This window comes from Pan paniscus, chromosome 19 (assembly GCF_029289425.2).
Source record: "Pan paniscus chromosome 19, NHGRI_mPanPan1-v2.0_pri, whole genome shotgun sequence".
In the NCBI taxonomy this organism is placed as follows: domain Eukaryota; kingdom Metazoa; phylum Chordata; class Mammalia; order Primates; family Hominidae; genus Pan; species Pan paniscus.
Window position 1 is genome coordinate 65,003,280 of NC_073268.2, and position 23,177 is coordinate 65,026,456.

At 50.4% G+C, this 23,177-nt stretch overlaps 1 protein-coding gene across 5 annotated transcripts; it reads left to right on the forward strand.

The window, feature by feature from the left end:
* Positions 1–1,105: 1,105 nt before the first annotated feature.
* On the forward strand, positions 1,106–22,949 carry CCDC42 (coiled-coil domain containing 42). 5 transcript variants are annotated; one of them, XM_003818078.6, is made up of 7 exons: positions 1,106–1,464; positions 1,807–1,912; positions 2,261–2,365; positions 4,315–4,512; positions 10,384–10,605; positions 10,741–10,899; positions 15,822–17,552. In XM_003818078.6, exons 1-7 carry the CDS (start codon positions 1,382–1,384, stop codon positions 15,897–15,899), a joined length of 951 nt encoding a protein of 316 aa, XP_003818126.1. In that variant the 5' UTR covers positions 1,106–1,381; the 3' UTR covers positions 15,900–17,552. The 5 variants fall into 5 exon arrangements, with proteins under 5 accessions (XP_003818126.1, XP_008969581.1, XP_054956871.1 ...); XM_055100896.2 differs by lacking the exon at positions 15,822–17,552 and adding an exon at positions 19,376–22,949 and having other exon boundaries at positions 1,150–1,464; XM_008971333.5 differs by lacking the exon at positions 10,384–10,605.
* Positions 22,950–23,177: the final 228 nt, after the last annotated feature.

Genomic DNA, 23,177 nt, shown 5'->3' on the forward strand with positions numbered 1-23,177 from the left:
TGGCGGCAGTAGCGGGCGTGGGAGGGAGGGAGGCAGAGAGCAGAGGGAGCCTGCGCCTGGCGGGAGCGAGCTCAAGGTCCCGGCCAGAGTCCAGCCAGAGACCCCAGGGCGCCCGCCGCACACCCGCCGTCCCACGCGAAGACGTCCGACCTCCAGCCAGATGAGTTAATGCACGCAGCCTGACGGGATCAAGGAAGGCGGCCACCACGGAGTCAACATTTTAAATAGGGTCATTTCCGTTACCGTGTTTTGGCATTTCTTCCCGTTTTAAGTTTATGCAAACAAAAACGCGCAGGGCCGGGCGCGGTGGCTCATGCCTGTAATCCCGGCACTTTGGGAGGCGGAGGCGGGTGGATCACCTGAGGTCAGGAGTTCGAGACCAGCCTAGCCAACATGGAGAAACCCCATCTCTACCAAAAGTACAAAAATTAGCCGGGCGTTGTGGCAGGCGCTTGTCGTCCCAGCTACTCGAGAGGCTGAGGCAAGAGAATCGCTTGAACCCGGGAGGCAGAGCTTGCAGCGAGCTGAGATCCCGCCATTGCACTCCAGCCTGGGCGACAGAGCGAGACTCCGTCTCAAAAAAAAAAAAAACAAACAAAACCAAAACCAAACCAAAACAAAAAACTGGTGCAGGCCCCGAGTCTCTTCTTCTGAGGGGCCTGGCCTGGGCCCTCCTCCTGTGCCTGTCCCCGCGCACCCCCCGCCCGTCCCTCCTTCCCCACCGGGCCCCACCGCGTGCTGGGCCCGCTGCCTGGTTTCTAACCTCCCGCCTCCTCGCGACTCCACCCCTGCCGCCGCTAAGCACCTCCTTTCTTTCTCTGCTCTTCTTCATGGCCTTCCGACCAAGGCCCGGCCCTTCCCTCACCCTCACCCACACCTGAACCCCAGGGAGGCCCTAAGAGCAGGGCGCCCGCACAAGGCCGCTCCTCCACCCGATGCCCCTTCTCAGCCACACTCACCAGAAACTGCCTCTGGCCCTGGGCTCCATGGCAACCAGCATCTAACCAGGCCTAATGCCTTCCCAGAAGTTCCTGAGGGCAAAGGGCAGGAGCAGAGAGCAGGACCCCAGCAAGGGGAGGACCAATGGGGGCAGGGGGCAGGGGGCAGAGGGCAGTGCCTGGACTCCACGTGCCGGCCACAGAACCAGGCAGCCTGTTGCTAGGTAACCACATCTCCCATAACTGCCCCAGCACATCGTCCTGAGCCGCCCAACCTGTCTCCAGCCACCTTCTGTGGAGTCTCAAACTCCATCATCTGTGGGACCCTGAAGGCCGAAGGGAGAAACAAGAGCACAGCCACCACCCCTGAGCCACCTGTGGCTCTGCTACCCACAATTTCACTGTGAAGAGTCAGCTGCCTGGGCCGTGAGGTCACTGCCACCATGAGTCTGGGCATCATGGAAGAGGAAGACCTGGCCGAGTACTTCCGGCTGCAGTATGGGGAGCGGCTGCTGCAGATGCTCCAGTGAGTGTCTGAGGCCTGGCTTGCCCACCCCTCTGTGCCTGGGACCACTCACACCCACCCCATACCTCATCTTCCAACCGTCTGTCCCCTCCTCTCCTGTAACCCAGTGCCCCAAATAACCTTGGCACCAGTCCACCCCATCACGCTGGTCTCCACCCCGTCACCCTCCCCCTGCTCACTCCTGCATGGCCCTCTATGCTTCTCAACACAGCAGTCCTTTCCCTCGGAAAGGGAGAGAGGCCCCTCTGCTTCCCCATGGGTATCTGTCTCCACGGGTTACTCCCAGCCCCAGCCTACCCCATGTCAGAACACACAGCCCTCTCGCGTTCACATCTTGGACAGGAAACTCCCCAATGTTGAGGGGGCGTCGGAGTCCCCATCCATCTGGCTACTGGAGAAGAAAAAGGAGACAGAAATCATGCATCAAACTATGGTGCAGAAGAAGAAGGTGGGGACTCAGGGATGGAGTGCAGAGGGGCAGGAAAGGAAGGGGGTGGGCTGGGGCTCCGGGAGAGCCTGTGGACAGCCCTCCATTGTCTGAGTGGGGTGGCTAGAGCCAGGAGTCCTCTATGGTGATCTGGTCTCTTTGGGGAGAACAGAAAGGATCTGGGTCTTGGGGGTACCACTGTCCAGGGATGCTCTGCTCTGGGCCAGGCATGGGGTGGAAAGTGGGAGGCTCCTATGGACCCTCTTGGGCCTGGGGATGGAGCCTCTGGGGCAGGGATGCTGGGGTCTTCCTTGGTACTCATGTCAGGAGCCCTCCTGACCTCTCTGCTCTCCCACCCCCACCCCAAAGATGTTTCAGCGCAGAATGGAAACCCTGAACCTGCGCTGGGAGGAACTGGGCGTTAAGGAAGCCCAACTGAAGGCTCACATCCAGAAGTCTGAGCAGTTCATCCAGGTTTGAAGGGGTGTGGGCGGCCGCAGTGGCCAGGGGATCCATAGTCCGCAGGTGGGCAAACTGCACTCCTCCTCCTTGCTTCTGCTGACTCCTCGCCCTGAGTTAAAAGCATCCTTAGTGCTCCAACGTTGCCTGGCATGTCCCTAGGCGTCCTTTATGTCCCCCACCTGTCTCTGTTTGTAATTTTCCATTTACCTATCAGTCTCTGCTCCCTCTAGATGGCTGTTTCCTATTTCTTTTCCAGTACCTAGGACATACAGTTTATCCAGTAAATGAATGCATGGATGAATGAATGAGGGTGCTACAGTTAGGACTAAACACTTGGGAAATACAGTGATGAATGAGACAGTTTGAGTCCCTCCAGCCACCCCACCCCTCCATGCTTGTCCTTGCACTGAAGGTCCAGGCAGGGGATGGTTGAAGGACCAGGCACCAGAGTCCATTCCAAGACATCCTCTCTCACTTCAGTCTTTAGTGGAGCACTTTAATCGTCTTAAAAATCCAGATTTATCCAGACCCACTCCAGGTAGCACTTACGCAGCCCTGAAGGGCCTGGTCCAGCTTCGGGAGTGGGTAATGACTGCCGCCGGCCACAAAGAAGCCCCGCTCTTAAGCACCTTCCTTCCTGCTCTGTGCCTAAGCCGTGTGGGACAGGAAGTCCTTGGACTGGGCACATTCTCCAGAGGTCCAGTTCTTCTTAGCAGCCAGAGAAACACTTATGGAGTGGTTGGGGCAGAAGAGATTTGGGCGTGAGGCATTCTCCAAATGGCTCTCAGAGGGTCGGTAGCTTCAATTCCTAGAGAGTTTGCTACAAATACAGACCCCAGGGGCTTCCCTTGTTGATTTCAGCACGTCTGAGGTCGGGCCCAGGCTTGTATATTTTTTAAAAAGTTCCCCAGGCAGTTCTGATGACCAGGTGGATTTGAAAGTCACTGGTTTAGACCCCCTCAGTCCTGTCATGGGCTTACGGGGCAGCATACAGATCCTGCATGCACCTTCCTCAGTGGCCTCCAAGTGCCACCACCACATACGCCTGTCCATGTGGAATCACAGGAGCCCCTGAAGGGAGAAAGGAGCCACACAGGGCGAGGGGTGGGCTTGCCCCTAATCTTAGGGGAGGGCTCTGCAGAAGGAAGAGGCAGGATTGGACTGATTGCGGTAACTGAGCCTCGTTCTGTCCTCTGGGCATTGAACTGCCTGTTCCATCTCCTCCCTCAGCGGGATGCCAGTCTGAGCTCCTAGGAGCATGCTGTCCCAGTGGCCTTACCCCCCAGGCCCTATGGCACCAGGCGCATCTCCTCTCTCATCTTCCTGGAGCTCCAGCCCTGTTGCCCCAGCTTGTGAAAGGGAGAGGGGCTCCTGCCTCCCATCTCCACAGCTGGGAAAATGGAAGCACCGAGTACTGAATTGGGAGAAAATTCTCGCCTCCCAGCTCTGGTCCGGGAGTGGTCCTTCTGCTCCATGGAAAATGGCCACCACTAAGAACAGAAACCACAGAAGCTTTGTCAGGAGGATTCTTGCTCCCACTTCTGGACTTTCTCAGTCTTCTCGGGGGGTTGAGTTCTTCCAGACTGTGAGCCCAGTGCAATGTAGGTCTTCCCCAGTCCACTCTGAAGTCCAGAGCCCAAGTCCCACAGGAAAGAACCATTTCCTGTCTGCCCCTCCAGCCCCAGGGCCACCTCTTGATTTTGGATTAAACCTCTGTCCTCAACAGCCCCCTGAGCCCCCACCTCAGTCCACAGAAATCTCTTCAGCCAGCTTCAAATACCCCTGGAGAGCCTTTTCCTTCACCCCTCTTCTGCCCCATGGGTGGCCCAGCAATCTCTGCCTGTTGCCAGGATGGTTTGTGCAGACAGAGGGGTCTGAGGGCACCACCAGCCCCAGGAAGGCCTGGACCCCGGGAGGGCTGGGCGAGGCTTCCTGACCAGTGCCACCTCCCCGGGCCCCAGGAGAACGACCAGAAACGGATCCGCGCCATGAAGAAAGCCAACAAGGAGCGAGAACTCAAGTGCCAGCACATGCAGGAGCTGACCAAGCACAAGCAGGAGATGGTGGCGCTGCGGCTGGAGCACCAGCGGCTGAGCGCCAAGCTGAAGGACTACTCCATCTTCAACAAGTACCTAGAGAAGGTGGTGGAGAACTCCGAGGTGAGTCCAAGGAGCAGGGGGGCCGGCCCTGGCACCTTCCTCAGCCCCACCTCTCTTCCCCGGGGCCTGGGGCCATGGGGTGGAGTTCAGGCTCAGCTGGCTGGGGACTGTGGACCCTCTGGGCCCCAGGAGCTCTGCAGGATGGGCACCCTGCTCCAAGGAGATGCACCCAGCCCCGGGGGGCACTGGGGAGCAGCTAAAAGAAGCCTCTGGTGAGGCTGGATGAGTTTCTCAAGGGGTGGGGCCTAGTGGTGTGTCTTTGTGTGTCTGTGTGAGTCACAACTGTGTATGTATCTTGCATGAGTTGCGTGTCTATGTCTGCACGTGTGTCCATGGCTGTGTCTGTCTAAAGGGGTGTGTGTGTGGGTGTGTGTCAGCACGTGGCCTCCCTCTATCCCTGCATCCCCTCCTCTCAGTGTCTTCTGTTTACTGGAGAGTAAATTGGGGAGAGGAAGGGAGAGGAGTTGGAAAAACACCCAACCTCCTGCAGAACTGGGGTGCTTTGTATGTGCTGGGCTCCGGGGTTGGTGCTTCACACGGGTAACTTCATTCAGTTCGCTGGTGAGCCCCAGGGTGAACCCAAGCTGATCAGCCTTTTACAGAGAAGGAAATGGAGGCTCCGAGAGGTTAAGTCACCTGTTCAGAGTCTCGCAGCTCGTCAGTGGGGAGAGCCTTTGCTTTTAGGCACTCCTCAGTGGGCCCCACAGTGCCATTGATGAGGGCTCTCCCTGCAGTCCCTGTAGCCGGAGCCCAGGGAACTTCTTGGTTCCACCGCGCCTCTTGGGGGCAGCGTCTGACACTGCCGATGCCCCTCCCGGAAACCCCCCTCTGCCCTCAACTCAGTGGCACCTCCGTCTCTCTCCTACCTCTGACCCCTCCTTCTCAGGCTCCTCCGGCGGGGGCGCCTCTTCCCAGCTCCTTCTTGTGTGGTGGGTCCAGGTTCTCTGTCTCAGATCCTCCACTTTTTTTTTTGTTTTGTTTTTGAGACGGAGTTTCACTTTTGTTGCCCAGCCTGGAGTGCAGTGGCTTGATCTCGGCTCACTGCAACCTCCACCTTCCGGTTTTCAAGTGATTCTCCCGCCTCAGCCTCCCGAGTAGCTGGGATTATAGGCACCCGCCATCACGCCCAGCTAATTTTTGTATTTTTAGTAGAGATGGGGTTTCACCATGTTGGTCAGGCTGGTCTCGAACTCCTGACCTTGTGATCCGCCTGCCTTGGGCTCCCAAAGTGCTGGAATTACAGGCGTGAGCGATCCTCCACTTTTCTTCTTAGCAATGTCCAGGGCCTCCCATGGATGCCACCCATGTCACATTATCTCCTCCCCCATGTGACCAACAGCCAGAAGATCCCCTCACTAGGGCAGATGGAGGCACCTCCTCCAGGGGTGTGGATCCATGTCCTCTGAGGGAAGGGGCGACAGGATGCACAACTGTTTAAAGGTCCCACAATTTCCATATCAAACCACTAACCTAATTTACTCATGCGTGAGTCCCACCTCTGCATTATTTCCTCCACTCAAAGGTGCTACGTACTATAAGGTCAGTGGTTCATTTCATGGTTGGGGTTTGTTGGGGGGGCAGGAAGTAAGGAGGGACTACCAGATTAAAACTGCAGATGAATTACAAGATGTGGCCAGGTACGGTGGCTCACGCCTGTAATCCCAGCACTTTGGGAGGCCGAGGTAGGTGGATCACCTGAGGTCAGGAGTTCAACACCAGTGTGGCCAACATGGTGAAACCCCGTCTCTACTAAAAATACAAAAATTAGCCGGCCGTGATAGCAAGCACCTGTAATCCCAGCTACTCGGAAGGCTGAGGCAGGAGAATTGCTTGAACCCAGGAGGCAGAGGTTGCAGTGAGCCGAGGTTGCACCATTGCACTCCAGCCTGGGCGACAAGAGCGAAACTCCGTCTCAAAAACAAACAAACCAAAAAAAAATTGTAAGATGTGTCTTGAATTCAGAGTTGGGAAAATATATATCTTAGAATGGAGGAAATTGGCCTGTCTCTCCCTCCTAAGCTTGAGACCCCCACATTTAATTCATCCCATGCACACTCATCTCATCTGCTTCCTGCCACCCCCAGGACAGCCCTGCCGCTGGCACGACCTGTGCTGGTGAAAGGCAGGACCACCCACTCACAGCCCCGCCAGAACTCAGGCCTCCTTGGCTCCTCCCTCCTGCTCAGTGCCACAGCTATCAATCAGCAGATCTGGTCTGTTCTGCCTTGGAAGTATTTCTGGAATCCAGCCCCTGCCCCTTCCTCATCCAGGCCACCAGTGGTACCTCGTCTGGAGTTCAACTCTGGCGTCGTTCCTGGCCAGCCTGTTCAGCATTCCCCCAGCCCCCCTCTCTTTCTCTTTTTTCTTCTTTATTTTGTTCAAAATACTTTAAGAATACTGGAAAGTACAGAGACACACATAACAGCAACCAAGTACTCATCACACAGCTTTGCTAAATCTTCGTATTTTCCCCATCTGCCCCCAGTTCTTTTGTCTTAAATCAAACACTACCGATAATTGAAATCCAGTAAATGAACTCCTTTGTGTCCTTCCAAATCTTATGTTTCTTCACCTGTCCTCAGACATCATGAGTATCCTGCTTTTAAAAATTCTCAAGTCATGCTTTTTATTATTTTGTAACATTTTGTAACATTTAACGTTTTGTAACTTTTTATTTGAGTATTCTGCTTTCAAAAATTCGCAAATAGCCAGGTGCGGTGGCTCACGCTTGTAATCCCAGCACTTTGGGGAGGCCGAGGTGGGCAGATCACGAGGTCAGGAGTTCGAGACCAGCCTGGCCAACACGGTGAAACCCTGTCTCTACTAAAAATACAAAAATTAGCTGGGCGTGATGGCGGGTGCCTGTAATCCCAGCTACTCCGGAGGCTGAGGCAGGAGAATTGCTTGAACCCGGGAGGCAGAGGTTGCAGTGAGCCAAGATCATGCCATTGCACTCCAGCCTGGGTGACAGAGCTAGACTCCGTCTCAAAAAAAAAAAAAAAAAAATCTCAAATCATGTTTCTTATTATTTTGTCACATTTAATGTTTTGTAACTTTTTACACGGAATTTTTTAAGCATACACAAAAGTAAAGACAATAGTCTATTGAACACCTGTTGCTCATTACCTGATTCTAATAATGATTAATTCATAGTCACATCCCCCACACTTTCCCACCTCTGCCATTTTGAAGCAAACAATATATTTTCATCCATTTGTGTCTCTCTGCAGTATGTATCTCTAAGAGATGAGAGCTCTTTTTAAAATAACTACACCATTGTCACACCTACTATACAATTGATAGTAATTCCTTAACATCAAATATCAGTGTCATTTATTGCACAAAATGGGTCAAGCGTGGTGGCTCATGCCTGTAATCTCAGTGCTTTGGGAGGCTGAGGTGGGAGGATCACTTGAGCCCAGGAGTTCAAGACCAGCCTGGGCAACAAAGTGAGACCCCCCCCTCAAATCTGCAAAAAATTAAAAAATAAAAATCAGTCAGGAATGGTGGCACACACATGTGGTCCCATCTACTTGGGAGGCTGAGGCAGGAGGACTGCGTGAGCCCAGGAGGTCAGGGCTGCAGTGAGCTGTGTTTATGCCACTGTAGTCCAGCCTGAACAATAGAGTGAGACCCTGTCTTTTAAGACAAATTATTGCACGGATGCTTTTTGTACAGTTGGTTTGTTCCAATGAGAGTCCATATAAGGTCCTCACACTGCCCTTAGTTGGTATGCTTCTTAAGCCAGACACAAAAGAGGTTATATCGTATGATTCCATTGATGTGTTTAAAAACAGGTAAAATTAATCTTTACTGATAGAAGTCAGAATATTGGTTTCCTCACTGGTCGGGGGAAGACACTCACTAGCAACCCTTCCTCATTTATTTGCTAGAATACTACCATAAAGAAAAGGACTTCATAAAGAGATCCTTTCCTTCATCCACCATTTGATTACTATGTGGGTCTCGCAGAGAAAGTTTGTTAAATGCTTTATTTAGTTTTCAGAATAATGAATTTGTTCTCTAGCACTGACCTGTAATGTTTCTAGTATCATTGTGAACTGATGGATTTTTAACATATTTGATATGTTTTAATCCTTTGCACTTATTCTTACTAATGTTCAAATCATCTCATCTTTGGGCAGTGGGAGGCTCTTCGATTTGGCACCTAAATCCTTTTGACATCAGCATTAAGTTTAGAGGTGTGTTCCTAGTGGCTCTGATGTGGTCCATTTATTTGAACTGTGGTACACTGTTGCACTGTGTGCCAGATGAACTTTCAGAAATGCACACGTGAATTGTCTCTCTGTTTCTTAAAATCCTTCAATGGATAAAGTCCACACTCCTTCCCAAGGTTTACTGAGCTCGCTTGCTTGCTTGCTTGCTTTTCTTTTTTTCTTTTTCTTTCCTTTTTCTTTTTTTCTTTTTTCTTTCCCTTCCTTCCTCCCTCCCTCCCTTTTTCTTTTTTTCTTTTCCTTCCTTTCTCCCTCCCTCCCTCTCTCTCTTTCTTCTTCTTCTTCTTCCTTCTTCCTTCCCTCTTTCTTTCTTCTTCTGCTTTCTTCTTCCTTTCTTCTTCTTCTCAATCTCTCCCTCCCCATCTTGAACTCAGGCTACCTTCAGCATCCTGAACATACAACCCCCTATTCCATTCATCTTTGCCCAGGCTGTCTCCTTCACCTGTAGCACTGCCTCACCTCCCTACACCTGCTTTTGCTAGCTATCTTCTATTTATATGCCTCTCATCTCATTTCAGCCACACGTTCTCCCATGAAACCTTTTCTGGCTGTTCCTACCTCTTTCCTTGCTGGGTTGGGTGGCCCTTCCCCAAAGAGGCATATTTGGGGAAAGGCCAGCAGGGCAGTTCCCAGGACATGCATCCATCACTGGAGATGTCATGAGATGGAGAAGGTGCTCGGGAAGTTTCCCCTGGGCGGCTGAAAGGCATGCTTTGATAAGCCCCTAGGAAGGCAACTTGGTATCACAGAACTGGTGTTCATGCTGCCTTCTAAAGAGCATGGGTTTCATGGCTTCTGTTCCACTGAGTGGGACCTGAGGGCTAGGGCCAGAGTGGCATGGTTCTGGACCAGGCTGGGGGAGGTGAGCTGAGTCTGGCAGGCCACCTGCCCCACCAGCACCCTCTCTAGCCCTGCTTCTCCCTCAGCAAATGAACAAATACCGGAGATCACCAACATGAAGGCTTTCCCAGAGTCCCCTCCAGCCCCATCCCCCAGTCATAGATAGGGCTTATCTTACTGTTGTAACTGACTGTTTACTTGTCTGTCTGTCCTCCCTCCATGCCACCCCCCAAGCTGTAAGCTTCCTAAGAGCAGAGTCTGGTTTTCCTAACTCCTGCTATTTCCCTAGCATTTAGCATAGCTCCTGGCTTGTAAGTGGTTCCTGGTACAATCTTGTTGAATAGGAAATTCTTGCCTTGGGAGACATTGCAAAATGCCTTCCATCAGCAATTATCAACCCTGGCTGTGCCTAGAGCCACCAGGGGACCTTTGGCAAAATTCAGATGCCAGAGACCACAGAAGACTTGTTTATTCATCTGAATCTCTGGGGGTGGAGACTGGCAGGTGTCCTTTTTAAAGCCCCTACAGGTGATTCTCACATGCAGTTAAAGTCGAAAATCCCTAGCCCAATTGTGCATCCCCCTGCCCAACAAATGGACCGTGGCCCGTACAAACCCAGGAGAAGCAGGCAGCGGGACCCCAGTGTCCCTCACAGCCTCTGGCCGTGACCCTGGCCAAGGGCCTGCCTGCCCAGGTGTCCAGGTGTCCAGGCATCCAGGCTGGAGGTTGGCAGGACTGGGTGGCTCCCTCAGGCCCCCGGGGCTGGCTGTGCATTGACCTGAGCCCCTGACCACAGTTCGAGGAGATCCATGAGGTGATTGCACGCTACAAGACGCTGGTGAGCATGCGCCACGACCTCATGCAGTCTGCGCAGGAAGGCCAGGAGAAGATTGAGCGCGCCAAGGCCCGGCTGGCGCGCTACATGGAGGAAAAGGATGATGAGATCCTGCAGCAAAACAATGAGCTGGCAAGGCTGCAGATGCGCTTCGACCGCGCCCGCAGCAATGTCATCTTCTGGGTGAGGGGCCCGGGGCGGGCCGGGGGCTCCCAGGCACTGGGTGAGTGCGGGCCCTGAGCATACACACACACACATACACACAAACACACACACACCACATGCTGTGCTCATGCCCCGTCCTCATCCACTCTCCAGGAATCTCGCTGGGCGCACATCCAGAACACCGCAGCCAAGAAGACCCTCCTGCTTGGCACCATTAAGATGGCCACGCTGAACCTCTTCCAGATCGTGAGCAAGCACCTGAAGGAGGTGACTGAGGTGGCACTGGAGGACACCCACAAGCAGCTGGACATGGTAGGAGGAGGGGACAGGCACTGGGCCTGTGGGGTCGGCTGGGCCGAGGAGGTTGCCAGTTGGTTGGGTGGAAGAATGAACCTGACAGAGAAGCAGAGCAGGGACTCTCAAAATTTAACAACATCAGGATCACCTGGGAGGGTGAGGAGTATTACTGCGCCCCACCCGCAGAGTCTCTGACTCAGTGGATCTGAGATGAGAACTCATGAATTTACATTTTCAGCAAGTTCCCAAGTGACGCTGCTGGTTCGGGTTCCATACTTTGAGAACCATTGCATTAGCACCAAAACCCTTTTAGCCCCAGTCTACAGAGCAGTAGCAGGGACCCACTACTGAATCCGTTAGTTGTGCAAAACAGCCTCATTAAATTCTAGTGAGATACTGTGGCTTGCTGAAGGCTTGAGCTTGAGGCCCACACTTCGTTAAAAAGAGAAATTGGGGCCAGGCACGGTGGCTCATGCCTGTAATCCCAGCACTTTGGGAGGCCTAGGTGGGTGGATCACCTGAGGTTGGGAGTTCCAGGCCAGCCTCAAACAAACAAACAAACAAAACAGCAATTGACTTAGAGGCACTTTCCCTACTTTTCCAAAAAAAAAAAAAAAGTGAAATTCATGAAATATACACAGCTAGGAAAAAGGAGTTCCCTAAAACAAATAATTAGCCTACATTTTAAAGCCTGTTTGAACAGAATTATTTTATAGCCCAAAGGAGGGCGTTTGTAAGCAAGTGTGTTCTGGAAGTAGCAATTCTCAACATTTCGCCTTTACACTCCTAGAGTTTATTGAGGATTCCCAGAGAGTTTTTCTTTATATGGTTGTATCTATAATTGCCACAATAGAAATTAAAACAGAAAATTTTAAAATATTTGTTTAATTCGTTCATTTTTAAATAATGATAAAAAGTATGTTAAGAGAAATAGCATTTTTTATGGAAAAAAGTTTCAAAACTGTTTTGTGAGAAGAGTGGCATTGTTTGACACACTTGCAGATCCCTTTAATGTCTAGTTTAACAGAGGACAGGCCGGTGCTCATGTCCACTCCTGCGTTCATTCTGTTGTGACAGCGTATGTCATGGAAACTCCTCTCTGGGAAATGCCACTGTGTGCTCATGAGAGAATAAGAGCGAAAAAAAAGGCAAATAACATTTTAATATTATCGTAAAAAGAGTTTTGGCCTCAAAAACCCCTGTGACCCACAATAGGGTCTCAGAGACTCCAGAAATCCTCGGGCCCCTCCCCTCAGCCTCCCGGAGGTCCTCAGGCCCTTGCCCTTAGCTGGTGTAAAGAAAGATGCAGTGGGAGGGCCCAGCACAGTGGCTCACACCTGTAATCCCAGCACTTTTGGAGGCTGAGGCGGGTGGATCATGAGGTCAGGAGTTTGAGACCAGCCTGGCCAACATGGTGAAACCCCATCTCTACTAAAAATGCAAAAATTAGCCGGGCATGGTGGCAGGCACCTGTAATCCCAGCTACTCGGGAGGCTGAGGCGGGAGAATCGTTTGAACCTGGGAGGCGGAGGTTGCAGTGAGCCAAGATCGTGCCATTGCACTCCAGCCTGGGCAACAAGAGCAAGACTCCATCTCAAGATTCACTGGGAGATGCTGCCCTCCAGCAGCTCACTCCCACAGGCACATCTCCTGCTGAGACCATGGCTTCTAGTCCATCCACTCCAAATTTTGAGTTTCTGAATCCCTCTCAACTTGGATTCACCTCTACAGGAGAACTTCAGATTGCCCAAAAGTTATTTGAAAATATCTCATTTCATTCCCGTAGGAGATGAACCTACTCACGGAAATACACATGACCGAGTCGCCTACAGATTTAAACTTAAGGACCTGGGAAAGTACAAGTTGAAATCAGAGGTCAAGGATGGAGAGAAATACAGACTGCCCTTGGTTCTTAAGGGTCTTAGACAGGGGCAGTAATTGTTTCTGAGCTTGCTGGTAACCTGAATGAAAAGCCACCTGTAGCTCTTATACTAGAATAAGAAAAAATAAGGTTTCCTCCGAGACAATGTGCCTTTTCCCAGCACTTAGTTCTCACTGAAATTTCTCGATGAGGCTTCACTGACACTCTATGAATAATGTTCTCAACAGCATCCCTGCAACCAATGCAGGCACTGGCTTTGTAAGGCAGCTGCTTATACAGAACAAGGAACGTGGTACACAGGACAGCTTAGGAAAAGCGATTCTGCAGAAGGCCAAGTCAATTTGAATTCCTTCGAGTGTGTCATGGAAGGTTTGGCATTATCCCTGAAGAAAAGCCAAACTATCTGAACAAGCACTTTCCAGACTGAATCCTGAGCTATTGTTTCCTAGGGGGAATAAAAGGACTCCATAGACTAATACATTTAGAAACTCTAAATTAAACGAAGATGAGATTAAAAAAACCAACAGGACTTGGAGTCTTTGCTATAGTTCTATGCCCTGAGATGCTCCCAGCAGACAGCGTTTCTAAAACTGACTTGACCACAGTACTCCTTTGGGGCATGTGACCACTTATTATGAGAACATAGCTCAGGAAACGCTGACCTGTCTTCTCTGTCATCTTGGGAAAGCTGCTTTAATTCATTGACTCTCTGTTTTCTCATTTGCAAAATGGGAATGATATTGGTAATGGTAACAGTATCAGCAGCTGACAGTTGTTGAGAGCTTTGGACAAAGTCTGTGTAGTTCCATCTCCAGAGACAGCCTTGAAAAGGGAGAGCTTTGGACAAAGTCTGTGTAGTTCCATCTCCAGAGACAGCCTTGAAAAGGAGAAGTTTTAGAACTGAAATCCTTTTTTTATTTTTTTAATTTTAGGTTCAGGAGTACACGAGCAGGTTTTTTTTTTTGAGACGGAGTCTCACTCTGTCGCCCAGGCTGGAGTGCAGTGGTGTGATCTCGGCTCACTGCAAGCTCCGCCTCCCAGGTTCACGCCATTCTCCTGCCTCAGCCTCCCGAGTAGCTGGGACTACAGGCGCCCGCCACTACGCCCGGCTAATTTTTGTATTTTTAGTAGAGACGGGGTTTCACCGTGTTAGCCAGGGTGGTCTCGATCTCCTGACCTCGTGATCCGCCCGCCTCGGCCTCCCAAAGTGCTGGGATTACAGGCTTGAGCCACCGCACCCGGCCTTAATTTTCTGTATTTTTAGTAGAGATGGGGTTTCACTGTGTTAGTCAGGATGGTCTCTATCTCCTGACCTCGTGATCCGCCCGCCTTGGCCTCCCAAAGTGCTGGGATTACAGGAGTGAGCTACCGCGTCCGGCCGAGCAGGTTTGTTATATAGGTAAACTCATGTCACAAGGGTTCGTTGTACAGGTTATTTCATCACTCAGGTATTAAGCCGAGTATCCAATAGTCATTTTTTCTGATCCTCTCCCTCCTCCCACTCTCCACCCTCAAGCAGATCCCAGTATGTGTTGTTCCCCTCTTTGTGTCCACGTGTTCTCATCATTTAGCTCCCACTAATAAGTGAGAACACTCAGTATTTGGTTTTCTGTTCCTGCGTTAGTTTGCTAAGGATAGTGACCTCCACCTCCATCCATGTTCTTGCAAAGGACGTGATCTCATTCTTTTTTATGGCTACATAGTATTCCGTGGTGTATAAGTACCACGTTTTCTTTATCCAGTCTACCATTGATGGGCATTTAGGTTGATTCTCTTTGCTATTGTTGATAGTGCTTCAGTAAACATCCCCATGCATGTGTGTTTATGATAGAACGACTTATATTCCTTTGGGTATATAACAAGTAATAGGACTGCTGGGTTGAATGGTAGTTCTATTTTAATTCTTTGAGGAATCACCATACTGCCTTCCACAATGGTTGAACTAATTTGCACTTTCACCAACGGTGTATGAATGTTCCCTTTTCTCCACAACCTCAGCAGCATCTGTAACTTTTTGACTTTTTAATAGTAGCCATTCTGGTGTGAGATGGTATCTCACTGTGGTTTTGGTTTGCATTAGAACTGATATCTTAGAGGCTGTCTGGGCCAATCTTTTCTCCCTCTCTCCTTATTAAAGATGAAGAAATTGAGTCCCAGAAATATGGAGTGATTGCCCCAGACCTGCGACGGGGGCCCAGCTAGGTCATCTGACTTCTGGAGCATGACTTCTGTGTCATGCTGACTGCGTGCTCTTTACAAAACAGAAGGCGGTGAACAGAATTTACATTCCTTTTCATGACTCAAGGTTATCATGATGAGCATCAGCTCTGGGTTTCGAATGCACGACCACCTTGAGGGCGGTGAAGTTGTGGAAGGCGATCTGCCCACGCTGACGGAACCCTGCCTGCTAAATCCTTTTCATCCACCAGCCTGCTTGTGACCCTTTCTTTCTTATCCCTCCTGCTTGACTCTCAGCCTGGACTTCATACAACACCAGGGTCTGCCTTCAGGAGTTCCCAACTCCATCCCTGTTTTGCTGCTTCTCATCGGCTACACCCGACACTCAATTTCACCTCAAAACATTGTCAAATGAGAGAAAGTGGCCTCCTCAAGAAGTCAGTCATGGTTGGGTGCAGTGTCTCATGCCTGTAATCCCAGCCTTTTGGGAGGCCGAGGCGGGTGGATCACTTGAGGTCAGAGCTCAAGAGCAGCCTGGCCAAAATGGTGAAACCCCATCTCTACTAAAAACACAAAAATTAGCCGGGCATGGTCACAAGTACCTGTAATCCCAGCCACTCAGGAGGCTGAGACACGAGAATCGCTTAAACCCAGGGAGCGGAGGTTGCAGTGAGCCTAGATCGTGCCACTGCACTCCACCCTGGGTGACAGAGCAAGACTCTTGTATCAAAAAAATAAATAAATAAAAATTTAAAAAGAAGTCAGTCACAGGAAAGCAATGATGAATTCTTTACAAGTGAATGTCTGGGATGCTCCATCTTGGGACAGGGGAGGCCTCTGGGGGGCGGAGTTAACACTGGGCTCCTTGGCTTTCTAGATCCAGCAATTTATCCAAGACCGGTCGGACATCTGGGCAGAGGTGAAAAAGAAGGAACAACAGCGAGTCCGGATTTAAGGAGGCAGCCTTGTTCCAGAACATCCTGAGACAGAGATCGTGAGAGAAGAAGTCGTGAGCCTGCGGTCCAGTCAGTCCAGCTCAGGACCGATGCCCGCTGTGCCTTCCTGCTGAGGGACACCTGCTTATTTTCCCCCGTGGGCCTCACTCTATCCCTGAAAACAGTGAATGTTATAAGAAGTTTGTTCTCAAGTTCTCTCTAGCCCTTTGGTAGTTTATTCATGGGGAAGAGTGCAGCGACGGGGGACCCCCCCAACAAGCACTCACTCTCAAAGCTGGTCACCTAGGCTGCCTGGGAACTAGAAACCACATCTTAGGTCTGGTGTCCCCTCACCTTTGGGCTCACACACAGTCAGTGTTCAGGTGGGCAACAAACCAGTAGGGTCAGTACAGAGGACTCTTCTCTCATCCACCACTTCAAACTTTTATATTTTATTTTATATTTTATATTATTTTATTTTATTTTTTTATTTTTTATTTTATTTTATTTTTTCATATTTTATATTTTATATTTTATTTTATATTTTATATTTTATTTTATACTTTATTTTATATTTTATATTTTATTTTATTTTATTTTATTTTTATTTATTTTATTTTATTTTATTTTTGAGATGGAGTTTTGCTCTTGTTGCCCAGGCTGAAGTGCAAGGCGCGATCTCGACTCACTGCAACCCCTGCCTCCTGGGTTTAAGCGATTCTCCTGCCTCAGCCTCCCGAGTAACTGGGATTACAGGTGCCCGCCACCATGCCGGGCTAATTTTGTATTTTTAGTAGAGACAAGGTTTCACCATGTTGGTCAGCCTGGTCTCGAACTCCTGACCTCAGGTGATCCACCCACCTTGGCCTCCCAAAGTGCTTGCATTACAGGCATGAGGTGTTTCTAATTTGGGTGCAAAGACCCACTTAAAACTACGAAGGCAGCTTCCCAGGTCAGAGCTGCAAAAGTGCTGAGTCGAGCACTCTTCCCTGACTTCAGGAGCAAGCTCTGCTCCCCTGCCCCACTGTGTGCGCTAAAACATGCAAGCCAGTGTCAGCAACGCTAAGGAAGGAACAGCCCTAGTCACTGCCCTAGTTACTGGGCAGGCCACCAGTAACTAGGGAGGGATCACTAATGTGCCAAATGACAAGCTCAAGGCTCAGGAGCACCTCAGCAGGCTGGGATGATGGATTAAAACCAGCCAAACTCAACTCAATCGAGGTCAATGTAAAATCTCAAACTTAGGTTCAAAAACTCAATTGCACATTTTTAAATCAATAGCAAAAGCCAAGTCAGAGAGCCGTGGGGAAGTAACATGTATTCAACAGGGACTTCATTTGTATCCGCCTTTTGAAAACCCAGTGAGGCATCATTATCCTGACTCACAGAGCAGGATGCTGCCTGGGAACCCTGGCTACAGGACGACAGGGTCAGGATTCACCCCTGGGTCTGCTCTTCCTGAGCCTGGTCTCTCCCCCTCGTCAGTCTGCCTCCCAGAAAGCAGAGGCCCTGTGCTTTTGTCCCAAAAGCAGGCTGAGGAGCAGACTTAACAGGGCTCCGTGTCTCCTCCCTGGCCCTGTGATCCTAGAGGGCCCTCAGACTGCCCGGATTCCTGTTGTCTCAGGGAAGGCACTGCTGCAGCTGCCCTGCCAGGATCGCTGCGTGGCCGCAGTAACCCCTCACCTTCACATACAACACCTTACAGCAGTCATTCTCAGGCGTGGTCCCCGGACCAGCAGCGTCAGCCTCACCTGGCAACTTTACCAGTTAAATTCTCAGGCCCCACTCCAGACCTGAGAATCAGAAACTCCAGGGGTGGGACCCAGCACTCTGGGTTTTAAGAAGCCCTCCACATGATTCTGATGCGTGCTCAAGTTGAAGAACCACTGCCCTGCAGTGACCAAACACTTTCAAGCACCTGGGCTCCACTCATTTCCTACCTCAAGAAGCAATATGGGTCTACCTGGGTCAGCGTTTAGCAAGAGAAGTAAGTAGATTGATAGATAGATAGATGGATGATAGATAGACAGATAGATAGATAGATAGATAGATAGATAGATAGATAGATGGATGGGTGGGTGGGTGGATGGGTGGATGGATGGATAGATGGATGGATGGGATAAATAGTAAATAGAAGATAGATGTTAGGTAGATAAGATAAGAGATAATAGCAGATAGATGATAGATACATAGATATAGAAGATAGATGATAAATTAGATGATAGATAAATAGCAAATAGAAGATAGATAATATGTAGATAGATAGGAGATAGACAATACATAGTAGATAGATGATAGATACAGATCAATAGATCAACAGATAGATGATAAATAGTAAATAGAAGATACATGGTAGATAGATAGGAGATAGACAATAGATAGTAGAGATAGATAATAGATAGATACATAGATACATAGATAGATACACAGGTAGATAAATACATAGATAGATAGATAGATAGATAGATAGATAGATAGATAGATAGATAGATGGTAGAGAGAGATTCTTCTGGTATATGTGAAGGGCTTTGTTTCAGGGATTTGACTGTAGGCAGTCGTGGGCACTGGGTAAGCAGTGTCTATAAAGCAGCTGTCGGCCGGGCGCGGTGGCTCACGCCTGTAATCCCAGCACTTTGGGAGGCCGAGGCGGGCGGATCACGAGGTCAGGAGATCGAGACCATCCTGGCTAACACGGTGAAACCCCGTCTCTACTAAAAATACAAAAAAATTAGCCGGGCGTGGTAGCGGGCGCCTGTAGTCCCAGCTACTCGGGAGGCTGAGGCAGGAGAATGGCGTGAACCTGGGAGGCGGAGCTTGCAGTGAGCCGAGATCGCGCCACTGCACTCCAGCCTGGGCGACAGAGCGAGACTGTCTCAAAAAAAAAAAAAAAAGCAGCTGTCTTCCCATCTGATGCTGGGGCTTGAAGTTCGCAGGGGAGATGGTTGGGAAGGAAGCATGGAGGTAAAGTGGGGCAGATCAAGGACAAGTCAGAATCCATAGCACAGGCTGGAGACCCGAGGACAGACAGGCAGACAGAAACCCACGTCAGTTCATGTTGCTTCTGAAATTGGTGGTGTGGGCGTCCTGCCAAAGCCAGGATCCTTCGTCCTGGAAATGAACACATACGCCTGGCCCAGGGGCAGGAGACTGAAGGAGGTTCCAGGGGAGGGCGGGCAGATGCAGGCCTGGCCACCGCCGCACACCAATGCCGCCAGTCAGCAGGCATTGAGTAAGTTTGTGGATTTGTGGCTTCTCTTGTACTCAAGAAATCTGCCTAGACCCACAGAATTTCTTCTGCCCCAGGGCTGGGCCCCTCTTTAAGCCTGAAAAATGCAACAATATCAGAGTGAGTCCGCCCCCAAATCCCCTACGGGAAGCTCTCTGTGACCCACACTAACAGGACACACCCAAGAAAGGGAATTCTGAGAATACAATTCTGCCTAGGCACGCTGACTTATCCCAAAGCCTCCACGCTATCATCATCTCCATTTCACAGGTGACGAAACCAAGGCAAATCTGCCTTCAGAAGCGAGGAACAGATGCTGGAGGCTGCAGTCCTGCCGGCTGGCCCTGGCCAAACAGGCGTCTCTAGCGGATGGAGGGCAGAGGTCACCTCACACACCCAGGACAGGAAGTGCTAAGGGGGTGCTCAGAGGGGCATGGAGGGTTTGGGGATCTCCAGAAACGGCCGTGGGTGAAGGATATGCTGCTGAAATAACTTCTCCACGTTCAGCCTCCTGGTCTGGGTCCTGGGAGGTGGGAGAAGGCGCAGAACAGGCAGTTCCCCCAACTCCCCAATATACACACTTCCCCCCACAGCCCCGTCTTCTGCTGTCTCTGTAAGGTGGTGTTTGAGAAGCCCAGGCTGTTCGGCCTGAACACACTTCCTCTTGGAGTGTGCAAGGCCCCCTCAGCACCACCCCTACAGCACCACCCAAGGCCCTGTGTGAGAAGCTGAAGGCACTCCCTCTGCCTCCTTCCTCTGCGCTCCCTCCTCGGCTTCACCACCCTGCGCCACCAAGTTTCCAGGGCTTAACTGAAACAGGGACTCCTCAGGGTCACACTCAGAACTCCTGTGATCACACATAAGCTTATCCTGAGACACACGTGTTTACACATGTGTATAACTTACGCTGATATTGCCTGTGTGTAACTCTGCATGTGCATGCTGTTAAGCGTGCATACACTCACCCTGATACTGCAGATGTATAACTAGTATGTGCATATTATGTATGTGTATAACTCACTCTGATATTGTTGCATATTTCATGCTTAAAAAGGGTGGTCCAGCCCTGGGGCAGAAGAAATTCCGTGGGTCTAGGCAGATTTCTTGAGTACAAGAGAAGCCACAAATCCGCAAACCTACTCAAGCCCACAGACACAGGGAGAATAAATCCAAATGGCGCAGGGATTCCCAGGCGCCGGAGTGACGGGGTCTCCCCATCGGGAGGGTAATGGCAGTCACAGACAGGCCCTCGCTCCTTCCCTACCCCACCCCAGCCCCATCTCAGGCCTTCTGCATGGCTACCCGGGGCCCTATAGCCACATAAAGAAGCCAAGACAACCCGGTCAAGAGGGATTCCAACTCTCAGATGCATGAGATCACGCTCCAAGAACAAGAAGATGAAGGTAAGGGCCTAACTGGAGTTTTTCCCACCAAGAAAAGACACTAACTCACGAGAGCAGAAATAACTGATTTGTTCCAGAAATGAATGGTTCTCATCAGCAAAGGCAGGAAGTAGGGCTCTGGGTGTTTTATGGATAAAGGGAGGGAAGAGGAAGGAAGCCCTTCAGGAGCTCACTCTCAGTGTAGAGTACTCGGTTCCCCTCCAAACCCGTGAGCTCTTCCTGATGGGTGGGAGTAGGGGAAGGACAGAAGAGGGGGTTGGAGGGGTTTGGGGGACTAAGAGCTAAGCCTGCAAGCAGGCAGGTGGGCAGACAGCTGCATGTCTGTCACAACGCCTTGCCATATACACAACCTCCAAACTGCTGCTAAAGATGGGATTAAAACCAAGCTTTGAGCACCCTTCCAGGTGATCTCGGTCTCCCTGGAGTAGCTGAAGAGCCTCTGCTTCTGTGAGATCAGCTACTAGCCCTTGGGATCAGCCCCCCTCCTCACAAGGTTTTACCCTCAAAGCCCTTTCCCTAGCTTCCAGGCCAGGGTCCCACATATTACAGACAAGGCTTTCGGTCAGCTGGAAGGGCTCTAGAACCTTGTGCTTCTCCTTTCAAGCCATCTTAGGGTTGATCACTTGGGCATCTGAGTGAGCTCCTATGCTCCTGGACTTTCGGTCCCAGCAATGTTTACTGGAAGCCTTCCATGTGCATAGCAGGGTGCTGAGGCCAAGCGGAGTCCCACGAGACCCCTGTCTCAGGCCAAACTTCTTCTCTTGGGAGATCAGAGCCGCTGAGAGCTGTGACACCAGCCCAGTGCAGCTTCCTCACCTGCAATGGCCTGAGGTTCCCCTTAGCTTTCACCTTTGAAACACCAGGAAGAGGCTCCCAGTGTAGGCCATGGAGTGCGGAATGATGAGCCAGGCTCGGAGGCAACCGGAGTATGATGTCACCCTCGGGGTAGAGGGGGGGACAAATAACCATTTTAGGAATCTTATGAGGAAAAGAGGTGGCTCTAGAAACATCCAACAGAAAGACAGCCAGCTGCACAGCGATGCGAGGCTGATTATGTTAGTTTTCTAGTCTGCATAACAAATTACTGCAAACTGGGGGTCCTGAACCAACACTCACATGTTACCTCACGGTAGCAGCTCAGAGTCCGCATGGGCTGGCTTGGCTCTGCTCAGGGTGTCATGAGGCTGCAACCGTGTTGTGCAATGGCTGGGCCGTCACCTGGAGGCTCAGGGGAGGAATCCACTTCCAAGCTCCTTCAGGTTGCTGACATAATCCAATTCCTGAAGCTCTAGAGCTAAGGTCCTCATTTCCTTGTTGGCTGTCAGCCAGGGGCCCCTCTGCTCTTAGAGGCCAACTGCATTCCTCATTGCACGGCCTCTTCCATCTTCAAAGCCAGCAACAGCATGTGGAGTCCCTGTCAGGCTTTGAATCTGACTCTCTTCCAATACCAGCTAGAGAAATTATCTGCTTTCAGAGGGCTCCTGCAATTAAATTAGACTCACCCAGATAATCTCCTCCTTTTGCCCCAATACCGGAAGGCGAAGGTCATGGGAACTGTCTTAAAACTCTTCCTACCACACTGATGGAGAAAGGATGTCAAAACAGCTTCTGAAGAAAGAAGAGGAGGGAGCGAACAGTGACTATGACAAGGATGGGGAAAAAAAGTATTTTAGGCTGGGCATGGTGGCTCCTGCCTGTAATCCCAGCAGTTCTAGAGGCCAAGGTGGGTGGATGGCTTGAACCCAGGAGTTCAAGACTAGCCTGGGCAACATAGCAAGACCCTGTCTTTACAAAAACTATTTAAAAATTAGCAGGGCACTGTGGCTCTTGCGTGTAGTCCCACCCACTCAAAAGGATCGCTTGATCCTGGGAGGTTGAGGCTGCAGTGAGCTGTGATCACACCACTGCACTCCAGCCTGGGTAACAGAGCAAGACCCTGTCTCAAAAAAAAAAAAAAAATTCTTTCAGATGTGCACCTGAGCTAACAGTTACTAGTGATAGTTTTATCAACACAGGTTTCTATGGGGATTATAGATGTCTAGGGAGTCAATAAATGGGCTTCAGACTGGGAATCACCTAATTTTTTATGAAACTTTTATATATAAGCATATGTGGATTTTTCATGGCTGAGGCGGGTGAGGATGGAGGTGGATCAAGAGAAACTCTACAGCTTTCCAATTCTCCCAGAAATCTTAACCCAATAAGGTTAGAAATTACTGCTTTTTAAAATAATTAACAGGCCGGGCGCGGTGGCTCATGCCTGTAATCCCAGCACTTTGGGAGGCCGAGGCGGGCGGATCACGAGGTCAGGAGATCGAGACCATCCTGGCTAACACGGTGAAACCCTGTCTCTACTAAAAATACAAAAAATTAGCCGGGTGTGGTGGCAAGCGCCTGTAGCCCCAGCTACTTGGGAGGCTGAGGCAGGAGAATCGCTTGAACCTGGGAGGTGGAGGTTGCAGTGAGCCGAGATCATGCCACTGCACTCCAGCCTGGGCAACAGTGCGAAACTCTGTCTCAAAAAAACAATAACAATAATAATTAACAGCTTTATTGATATATAATTTGCATATTGTATAATTCATTCAAAGTGTACAGTCCACGGTTTTTAGCATATTTACAGAATTGTTCAACTCTCAACACATTTTTAGAACATTTTCATCACCCCC